The 11441-nt window shown below is 48.4% G+C and overlaps 1 protein-coding gene across 5 annotated transcripts in view; it reads left to right on the top strand.

The window, feature by feature from the left end:
• Positions 1-11056: 11056 nt before the first annotated feature.
• The window catches only part of INSR (insulin receptor), a 141587-nt gene continuing 141202 nt past the window's right edge, over positions 11057-11441 (top strand). For all 5 annotated transcript variants that reach the window (XM_058728858.1, XM_058728856.1, XM_058728855.1 and 2 more), the window contains exon 1: positions 11057-11178. In XM_058728858.1, the coding sequence (XP_058584841.1) occupies positions 11079-11178 (100 nt within the window). In that variant the 5' untranslated portion in view covers positions 11057-11078. The remainder of the gene's footprint in view (positions 11179-11441) is intronic.

Genomic DNA, 11441 nt, shown 5'->3' with positions numbered 1-11441 from the left:
CCGTAGCAGGTAGGAGGTGGATACACTCAGCTTGGCACCTAGTAGATGCTTAATAAACATTTGTTAAATGGATGATTGGGAGGTGACTGCAGGGCTCAGAACCGGAGATAGTATAGTCAACCTTAAATTAAAGGGGTTGCCAGGCAGTCAGGAGGGGGCTGGTGATCTTAGAGTCAATGGGGGGGACACCTTTGGGTTGGGCCAGCTCCTCAGCACTGGGCACGAGGGCGTGTGGAGTTCGAGGTCGGAGCTGGCAAAGGCCCTACATGGGAACAGTCCAGAAACAGGAAAGGGGTGGAGGGGGGGGGCACCTGGGCCTCTCAGTTGGTTGAACGTCTGACTCTTGGTTTCAGCTCAGGTCATGATGTCACTGTTCATGAGTTTGAGCCCGGAACCCTGCATCAGGCTGTGCTGGACAGCTTGGAATCCTCTCTCTCTCCCCCTCTCTCTCTCTGCTCCTTACCTGATCTGCTCTAAATAAATAAATAAAACTCAAAAAAAAAAAAAAAAAGTAACAGGAAAGGGGGTTTCTTGATCACCGCCCCGTCCCACAACTGCTGTTTTCACTGCATCCCAGCGGCTAAGGTGTCTGAGGCGTGTTCTTTTACTCTGTCCCCCTCCCCCCAAACCTTAAAACTTGAAATAATTTCATTGTAAAAAAATTTTAGGGTGGTTTGAGGTTTACAGAAAAATTGAACAGAAAATACAGGGATTTCCCATATTATGAACATCTTGCATTAGGGTGCTACATTTGTCACGGCTAATGAGCCAACATTGATGCAATATTATAAACGGAAGTCTGTAGTTTACATAAGGTTCACTGTTGGTGTTGTATCATCCTTGGGCTTTGACAATGTATACAGACGTGGATTCACTGTTACAGAATTATACAGAATAGTTTCACTGCCCCCAAACCCCTGGGTTCCGCCTGTTCATCCCTTGGTCCCTTCTCCAGAGCCCCTGGCAACCACTGATCTTTTTACTTTCTCTGATTTCGTCTTTTTCAGGACGTCATATAGTTGGGATTATACAGTATGTAGGCTTTTCAGAGTGTGGTTTTGTTTGTTTTACTTAGCAATATGCATTTAAGTTCCCTCCTTTTAAGGTAGTTTTTGTTGCTTTAGAAAAATCATGATAAAATATCTGTAATACAAAACTTTTAACCATTTTTAAAGAGATTTGTTTGACGGTAATCTCCACACCCAACATGGGGTTCGAACCTACAACTCCGAGGTCAAGAGTCCCAGGCTCCACGGACTGAGCTGGCCAGGTGCCCCCGTTTTAACCATATTTAAATGTACAGTTCAGGGGTGCCTGGGTGGCTGAGTCCGTTGAGCGTCCAACTCGTGGTTTCGGCTCAGGTCATGATCTCATGGTTTGTGAGTTTGAGCCCCACGTCAGGCTCTGCCCGGACAGCATGGAGCCTGCTTCGGATTCTCTCTCTCTCCCTCTCTCTCTCTTTCTTCCACTCCCTAGCACGTGGTCACTCTCTCTCTCTCTCTCAAAAATAAACAAAAAAAATAAATATTTAAATGCACAGTTCAATGGCACTAAATACATCACAATATTTTTTGTGCAAGCATCACCATTATCCATTTCCAGAACTTTTCCCCCAGCTTTACTGAAGTACAATTGGCAAGCAAATTGTACACACTTAAAGTACACATACATACATTCGACATATGTAAACTTTGTGAAACGGTCGCCAGGATCCGGGTAATTAACACAGCCATCATCGGCTTACGTTTTTTTTTTGTTTTGTTTGTTTGTTTTGTTTTTTGTGGGTTTTTTTTTTTTTGTTTTTTTTTGGAGGTGAGAATGCTTACATTCTACTCTCTTAGCGAATTCCCAGACCTTTTTTATCATCCCAAATGGAAACTCTGTACTGTTAAACAGCTCCCCATTATCCCCCCTTCTGCCTCCAGCCCCTGGTAACTTCTAATATACTTTCTGCCCATGAATTTGACTACTGTAGATACTTTGTACAAGCGGAATCATACAATCTTTGTCCTTTCGTGTCTGGCTTCTTTCATTCAGTATGATCTCTTTGAGGATCATCCCTGTGTCCCTGTTGTAGCCTGAGTCAGAATTTCATTCTTTTCTAAGGCTGAATAATATCACATGTATGGATGGACCACACTGTGTCTTATCCATTTACCCATCCGTGGACACTGGATTACTTTCACCTTTTGGCTACTGTGGACAACACTGCTGTGAAGCTTGGTTAAGACCATCTGTTTGAGGGGCACCTGGGTGGCTTAGTCGGTTAAGCGTCCGGCTTCAGCTCAGGTCATGATCTCGCAGTCCGTGAGTTCCAGCCCCGTGTGGGGCTCTGTGCTGACAGCTCAGAGCCTGGAGCCTGTTTCAGATTCTGTGTCTCCCTCTCTCTCTGACCCTCCCCAGTTCACGCTTTGTCTCTCTCTGTCTCAAAAATAAATAAATGTTTAAAAAAAAAAAAAAGACCATCTCTTTGAGTTCCTGCCATCGACTCTTTTTGGGTATGTATCTCACAGTGGAATTACTGGATCGGACAGGGATCGTGTCTTTTTTGTCTCCTATATTTAAACTGGCGAATTCACTAGGTGAAAAATGGTATCTACGTAAATTATTTTCACTCATGTTTCTTTGGTTAGAAGTAACCCTGAATGCCTGACCCATTGGGGGTTTTATTTTCTCTTGGAAACGGTCTCTTTTTTTTTTTTTTTTTTTTTTAATTTTTTTTTCAATGTTTTTTATTTATTTTTGGGACAGAGAGAGACAGAGCATGAGCGGGGGAGGGTCAGAGAGAGGGAGACACAGAATCAGAAACAGGCTCCGAGCCATCAGCCCAGAGCCCGACGCGGGGCTCGAACTCACAGACCGCAAGATCGTGACCTGGCTGAAGTCGGACGCTTAACCGACTGCGCCACCCAGGCGCCCCTTGGAAACGGTCTCTTGATACTATTTGCTTGTTATCTAGAAGGTGGAACCTCATCAACTTGAAAACACCCTTTGTATACTAGAGATATGGACCTCTTTTGTATGTTGCTTGTTGAATATACGTCCCCATTCTGTTGCTTATATTTTCATTTTTGGCATTTCTTTTTGGATATGTAGACGTTTTTAATTTTCATGGAGTGAAAGCTTGATGTTATTATCATGTTTTTGGTGATGTTATGCTTAATAAGTGCTTTCTGTTGGAAGATTGATACACACCTAACTCTACATTCATCTAGGTTTTTTCTAGAAGAATAGAAAATCGTAAGTTTAGCCAATTAGATTTAGACTCTCTTTAGATCTAGCTTTTTTTTAAAGTTATTTTTTTTTAGAGAGAGAGCGTGTGTGAGTGGGGGAGAGGGACAGGGAGAGAGAGGGAATCTCAAGCCCTATTGTGGGGCTCGATCCCATGACCCTGGGATCATGCCCTGAGCCAAAATCGAGAGTCGGATGCTCATCAACTGAGCCACACAGGGGCCCCTAGATCTAGCTTTTAAATACACATTTTAAAGACTTTACAAATTTCCTTCTCAAATTACCAGATAATTATCTCAGCCCCTCTTACTAAATGACAGAATCGAGAAAATTTTTTTCTTTTTTCAAGTGATTGGGAGGCACCTTTGAAATTAATTTGTTAAAAAATGGGGGTGTATTTCTAGGTTAGTTCTTCTGACATATTGATTTAACTGCCTACCTATATTTGTGCCTATGTGAATTATTTTAGCTTAAAAAATTGTTTTTAAATGTTTATTTATTTTTGAGAGAAAGACTGAGCACGGGCGCGGGGCAGGAACAGAGAGAGAGGGAGACACAGAATTGGAAACAGGCTCCAGGCTCTGAGCTGTCAGCACAGAGTCCGACACGGGGCTCGAATCCCCAAACCGTGAGGTCGTGACCTGAGCCGAAGCTGGACGCTTAACCGACTGAGTCCCCCAGGCGCTCCTATTTTAGCTTTTTAATATATTAATACCTGAGAATGTTATTGCTGTCCTGATTACCTTCTTTTCCATATTTTCTTCTTGGTGCTGATTTAATTATTTTTAGATCAGTGGTTCCCAGCCAGGGTTACCTTCCAGGGAACACTTGGCAATGTCTGGAGACAATTTTGGTTGTCACAACTGGGGCAGTGTTACTGGCATAGGGACCAGGGGTGCTGCTAACATCCTACAGTAATAGGAGAGCCCCCGTGACAAAGAATGGTCTGGCTCTACATGTCCATAGCCCCAAGGATGAGAAACCCTCCTCTAGACGAACTTCAGGATAATTTCCGTATATATTTTTTTAGCTATAAATTTTTTAGAAGATTTTAAAAGGTTTATTTATTTTTAATTAATGTATGCATTTATGTATGTATGTATTTATTAATGTTTTTATTTTATTTTTGAGAGACAGAGAGAGACAGCATGAATGGGGGAGGAGCAGAGAGAGAGGGAGACACAGAATCCGAAGCAGGCTCCAGGCTCCGAGCTGTCAGCACAGAGCCTGACGCGGGGCTCGAACTCACAAACTGTGACATCATGACCTGAGCTGAAGTCGGACACCTAACCGACTAAGCCACCCAGGCACCCCTTAGGTTTATTTATTTTTGAGAGAGAGAGAGAGAGAGCACGAGTGAGGAGTGGTAGAGAGAGAGAGGGAGACAAAGAAAGCCAAGCAGGCTCTAGGCTCCTCACTGTCAGCACAGAGCCTGATACAGGGCTTGAACTCACCAACCGTGAGATCATGACCTGAGCTGAAGTCGGATGCCTAACCGACTGAGCCCCCCAGGCGCCCCTCTTTCTTTTTTCTTTCTTTCTTTCTTCTTTTTAAAAAAATTTTTTTTTAACGTTTATTTATTTTTGAGACAGAGAGAGACAGAGCATGAACGGGGGAGGGTCAGAGAGAGGGAGACACAGAATCTGAAACAGGCTCCAGGCTCTGAGCTGTCAGCACAGAGCCCGATGCGGGGCTCGAACTCACAGACCGAGAGATCCTGACCTGAGCCGAAGTCGGACGCTTAACGGACTGAGCCACCCAGACACCCCCGGGTGTTCCATCTTCCAAGCATTTTGGTTGTTCAATCTAGTTACTCTCGAGATTCTCTGCAACTCGCTTGGTGGAAGCCTCAATCTCCACAAAGCTGCAGTGGCGTTACAAACCAGGAGAAGCCCCTCCCTCAGAGATTCCAAGGGGCTGTACCTCAGCTACACTGCAGGGGTCAGGAAAGCGTGTGTTCAAGTGTAGGTTCAAGACAGAAGCGTGGGGTGGGTCTGACGATTCAAAATCCGATGGATAACGGAATATCATTCAGCCATAAAAAGGCATGAAGTGCTAATCCCTGCTACAATATGGATACAACTTGCAAGCATTATACTAAGTAGTGAACGTAGTCAGGCACAAAAGGTCACATGTTATATGATTCCATTTACATGGAATGTCCAGAATAGGCAAATCCAGAGAGACAGAAAGTAGATTAGTGGTTGCCAGCGGCTGGGGGGAGGGGAAATGAGAAGTGTCTGCTCAGTGGGTATGGGGTTTCCACTTGGGACAATGAAACAAAATTTGCAGTTAGCGTAATGGTTGTACAGCATTGTGCATATACTAAATATCCCTGAATTGTACACTGGAAAATGGTTAAAGTGGTAAATTCTGTGTTATGCGCATTTTACCACAATTAAAAAAATCAAAACAATAAACCATTGTATTTGAATAGGGGTCAGAAATGGAGATTTATTTTTTAAATTTTTTTAATGTTTATTCATTTTTTTTTTTTTTTTGAGAGACAGAGCACAAGCAGGGGAGGGGCAGAGAGAGAGGGAGACACAGAATCCCAAGCAAGCTCCAGGCTCTGAGCTGTCAGCACAGAGCCCGACGTGGGGCTCGAACTCACGGACCGTGAGATCATGACCTGAGCCGAAGTCGTCGGACCCCCAGCCGACTGAGCCACCCAAGCGCCCCACAATTAGAGCTTTTTTATTTTGTAAAAAAATTTTAATGTTTATTTTTGAAAGAGAGAGAGAGGCAGACAAAGCATGAGAGGGGGAGGGGCAGAGAGATGGGGAGACCCAGAATCCGAAGCAGGCTCCAGGCTCCGAGTGGTCAGCACAGAGCCGGAGGCGGGGCTCAAACTCACGAACTGTGAGATCGTGACCTGAGCTGAAGTCGGACGTTCAACCGACTGAGCCACCCAGGCGCCCCCATGTCCGTTTTCTTATACCAATGTCACACCCTGCCTTTAGAGCCTCCAAATTAAAAAAAAAAAAAGGGAAAAAATACATGACTATTGTAAGTTACTATAACTTACTGATGCAAACGCTATGTGAATGGTACAAGAGATGAAAAAGAAAAGAGAAAGAACAAGAAAAATTTGAAATATTTGAATTGACTAGGTATTTTGAGGAGAACGGATAGGTCTCCCTGCTTCTCGGGGAAAAATTATTTAGGTTGGTTCCAGATTTTGTTACAATGAATAGCCTTCGTGTGTGTGTGTGCGTGCATGTGTGTGTGTGTGTGTATATATATATATACACACACACACATGCACGCACACACATATATATATTTACTCACAGGAGTCTATCTGTGCAACATATAAATTCCTGGAAAGGAGATGAAAGGCAGAAAGGGTCAGTGCAATTTACTTGTTGAAAGTCATTGCCAAATCACGTCCCATTGATTGACCTAATTTACAACAGTGATTGCGAGAGTGTCTGCTTTCTTACAAACATTCACACTGTGTTGCCCATTTTTCTGATTGTGGGCAAACTCAGTGAAAATGATGTGGCCATATCTCCAACTAGGAAGAAAGCTGAACATCTTTTTATATGTTTAAACACCTTTTGTATTCCTTTTTTTTTTCCTTTTCATTAGTCTGTTTCTGTGGGCTCCCCGTTCTCGTCCTTTGCCATTTTAATCTTGGCAAACAAGAGTTTGGATTTTTTTTCTCACTGAAAAATATTAATATTATGTTTTGCGTATTTTGTAATATAACGTGTGTCCTTTATCTGTCATTTAATTTTTTTCCTCACTTAATTTTTTTTTCTCACTTTTAAAAATCTGATTTTCGGCTTTATGTATGAATTTTTTTTTGCTCTCCCTATAATCTGAGTTTTCACGTAGCCAAATTTGTTATTTTTGGATTTTTGATTCGGGACTTATGCCTTGCTTTAAGAAATATTCCCTACTTTGGAACTTTAAAACAGTATTTCCACATTGTAGAGTCTCATGGTTTCATTTTTGAGTGGCTGCAGAATTCATCAGATACATTTGTAGTATCATGGAGGGGCTCATGTGCCTTCTCTTCTTGGATCTATTAAAACAATGATCTCCATGACTCTAGACTCCCTAGCATTGAACCATCTTTGTACTCCTGGGCTGAGTCCCACTTGATCCTGGGGTTGGTGTTTTGTTTTGTTTTTGTTTTTTTAATTTGCCTGGTTCTATTAGTAAATTCTCCATGCTGGGTTTTTGCAATGCTATTTACAAGTGAACTCATTCTCTAATTCTGCACCCCCCCCTCCTAAATGTAATGTATTAAAGCAGGTTTCCATGAAAACACAGGAGTCTGGGTTTACGCTTGGTTTCCTGCTTCAATGCAATGGAGAGCAGCTAGATGGAGGAAGAATGCACCAGAGAGACCTAACAGAGGATGCTGGGCAGGTTGGTGGTGAGGTCTTCCCCGAGCCTTCTTTGATGGGCCACGAAGGGGTTCATTGCCTACATTCAAGAACGATGAACCAAGCTCACTTTCTCTCTAGATCACACCTTCAGAGTGCAATGTGTTTAAATGTCAAACCAAAGCCAACCGAACAAAAACAAAGTGAAATGAAAAGCCCCCAAATGAGTTTTTCAAAATTTAAAACTTTTCATTTTGCTATGACGGTGGGGCTCCGTGCACAGCTGCACGGGAGAGCGCAGGGAATCCCTTTGTGTACACTCTTCACCGGATCCACACATTGTATCCAATGTCCTCGCATCTGCTTTGTTCTCTCTCTCTCTTTCTTTTTTCTAAACGATTTGAAAGTCGGTTGCAGACATTCTGCCCCTTTATCCCTATACATAACTTCATTCAGTATGTCGTTCCTAAAACCAGAGACATTCTCTCCCGTCGCCTCAGCGCGACGATTAAATTAAAACTGATTCAACACTATTATATAATTGATGGCACTTTTTGAGTCTTCTCCTGGTCATTGTTACATGACAAAAGAAAATCCAGAAGCAACGTTGGTCACTTAACAAGGGTGATGTCTGCCAGCTTTCTCCTCTGTGAAGCTGTTTTTTCCTTTCCCTTATCATCCATCGACAGGTAGTATCTTGCAGAGCAATACTTGGGGCCCATAGAAGCCCTCTTTGACTCCCCTAATCTCCAATCATTAATTTTAACATTCATGGATGGTTCTCGCCTGAACGGATTATTTGGAGACTGCCAAATAGTGGTTTTTCTACTTCTGTTCCAATGATTTTAATAAAAGGCAGAGATTGACTTTCAATTTTTAGAAACCTGGGTGTTTTTTTGGGGGGGGGACTGGGGGTGTTTACAAAAGAAAACGTGGTGTCACGAAGTGATGTCTCCATTTTCTCTCAGCAAGTCACAGCTGAAATGATTCTTTCGACTTATACCCAACACACAAGTCCTGTGTCCTGAAGGAGTTCCAGGGGACGGCGTGTCCCTTTCCACGCGTTTTCTAGGACACGCTGCCCGTCTGGAACTGCAGTGGTTTTGGGGGCTTCCGTGGATCAGAGGGAAGCCCACAGCTCTGCCCAGGTTTGCACAAGGAGGAAGGGGGACCTTTCTCGAACCCACAATTCTTCATACCCTCAGGCTGTACTACCTTCCATTCGTTCTCCTTGGGTTCACGCTTGGCCCACTGCAGATGGTGAGATATTATGGAAAAGACAATCAGATTATGTCAGCCCTTTTGTGTAAACCGTCTAGGGGCTCCCCATTGCTTTTAGGAAAAGGTGGTTTGGGAAGGGGCTTAACCGGGTATATTAAGGCTCTTCCCCTTCTCTGTCTGTGTTCTGGCTCAGGCAGAAGGGAGATGCTGGTCTCCCCACCTGGATCACCTCCTCGAGCTTTCCTTGGCTTTCCTTGGCTTCCTTTCCTTCCTCACCTTCAGATTTCAGCTCCAACTCACTTCCTCAGAGGATCTTACCCTACCCCCCCCCCCCCCCCCACACACACACACTTTACGCCCCAGGATTGTCTCATCAAGGGCCCTCTCCGGGGTCCACACTGTGAGGAACCCAAGTGTGTTTATTTTGCTCACTGTAAATCCTCATTACTTACTGCATGTTGATTCTCCCATTCAACAAATATTTATGAAGCAACAGATACATTAGGCACTGGGTGTAAAGACTGACACGTAGTGAAGGCTGACAGATTCCTGCTGCACGGGGAGGGGAGAAGATACACGAAAAACCCCAAGGAATTTCAGGACGCGCTGGTGCGATGTAAATGACAGAAAAGGGAACAAAGGGATGAGGCGTGGGGGCATTTGCAAAGTGTGGTCTGGGAAGGTTCCTTGGAGCACCGTGGTGGAAACAGGCACTGGAGGGACAGGCGGAAGGAACAGCCAGGGTAGGAGCCTGGAGGCAGGAGTAGGTTTGGCGTGTTAGAGGGACCGTGGGCTCAGCTCCTGGCCAACGAGTATTCGTTTCATAGACAAGAGGAAGAATGAGTGCCCGCCTCCCGCCCCGCTCCTGGAATTGCGCTGGGTGCTGTCTCGGGCTTTCTTTTCCCTTGCGCCTCCTCAAGTCTGACACGCAGGTATTGTTACATCCATTACGCAGCGGAGGCCAACCCGCCGAGAGTAAAGTCCCGAGTCCAAGGCCGCACAGGAAGTGAGGGGAGAGGGAGCCAGACTCCACTCGGTTCAGGCTTTCCTGTACTTAAGGCTCCTTCCCCCACCTCAGGGAGGCGGGCGGACCACCGTCGAGCCCTATTCGCGGACGGCATTTGCTGGACACGCAGACACCCCCGGACGCTGGGTCTGAGCGTTGAAAATCGGGCGTGTCCACCTGTGCTGTCACCGGGATCTGCAGGGCCCCGTTTGCTCTCTGGCGAGCTTCTGCACGTTCTCTCCAACTTCAACCACAGGACGCACGCCTCAGGCCACCTCCCGTCACCCCTGCCACGGAGCACACCGAGCGCCCTGGGCGCGCGTGCACGCGGCTGTCCCCAGGGCCCTGGCGCTGGGCGGGGGCGCCCGCGCGCGTCTACTACGAGGCGCGCCGGCAGGACTGGGACCAGGGTGACGCGGGCGCAACATTTAAGGGAGTCCCGAAAACCCGAGCGACCAAGATAAATAGCATTTTAATGAAATAGTAAAAACAAACAAACAAAAAACAAACCAAATCAAAATGAGCCTCCCAAAGACCAAGGGAACGAGATAGCCATAGAAACATTAAAAAAAAAGGGCTCCGTGTTGCTGGGTCCGGCATGTGGGGCGCCCCCAAGCTCCGGGACGCGGGTCGCGGGGGGTCTGGGGCGCCCCCTCGGCTGGGACGCGCCGGGGGCCGTCCTGCGCGGGGGCCCGGGGCAGGGAGGCCGGCGGGCGGGGCGGGGCGGGGCCTCCCTCTCCCGGGCCTCCCCCCTCCCCTCCCGGGCCTCTCCAGGGCGCCGAGTCCCTTCCCGGTGCCGATCCGCGCCGCCTTTTCCCGCCACCCTCACGGGGCCCAGCTGACGGGCCGCGTTGTTTACGGCCGAGCAGCCCTCGCTCCCGCCGCCCGCCCGCCACTCGCCGGCCCAGGTGCCCGCCCGCCCGCCCGTCCGCGCGTCCGTCTGTCCGCGCGTCCGTCTGTCTCGGCGTTCGCAGATCGCGGCCCAGAGCGCTCGGGGCGCAGCGAGGGGGCTCCGGACCCGGAGGTCGCGGACGGGGCCCGGGCCGCCGCGGTCCGGGGTCGGGGCCGCCTCCGCCGGATCGGTAGCGGCCGAGGCCCCGCGCCCCTCCCGGGGCCGTTCCGAGGGCCCTCCCGGGCGGGGGCTGCGGCGCGCGGGGCCGCCGGCGTGGAAGAGAAGGACGCGCGTCCCCCAGCGCCGCTCGGGCGGCCGCCTCGGAGCATGACCCCCGCGGGCCGGCGCCGCGCGCTCTGAGCCGCCGGGACCCCGCGCTCCAGCAGCCATGGGCGCCGGGGCTGGGCGGGGGGCGGCCACCGCGCCGCTGCTGGTGGCGGTGGCCGCGCTGCTGCTGGGCGCCGCGGGCCACCTGTACCCCGGAGAGGGTGAGTCTGGGGGTCCGGGAGCGGGCGGGGAGCGGCGCGGTGGGGAGGGCACCCCTTGCCAAAATGGAGCCCACCGCCGTGGACCCGGAGCCCTCCTCGGGGTGCGCGCGTGTGTCGGGTTGGGGGGGGGCGCGGTGCGCGTGGCCGGGAAGGTAGCTTGGGCCCCGCGCGGGGCGGGATGCAGCTGACCTTGGCCTTTGCCCGCCTGGGCTCGCGGTTCCGCGCGCCGTGTGCGGGCCCCGGGCCGGAGGAACCTTGCCCCA

This window comes from Neofelis nebulosa, chromosome 4, assembly GCF_028018385.1.
Source record: "Neofelis nebulosa isolate mNeoNeb1 chromosome 4, mNeoNeb1.pri, whole genome shotgun sequence".
NCBI classification, from domain to species: Eukaryota; Metazoa; Chordata; class Mammalia; order Carnivora; family Felidae; genus Neofelis; species Neofelis nebulosa.
This window is presented reverse-complemented; position numbering and strand designations above follow the sequence as displayed.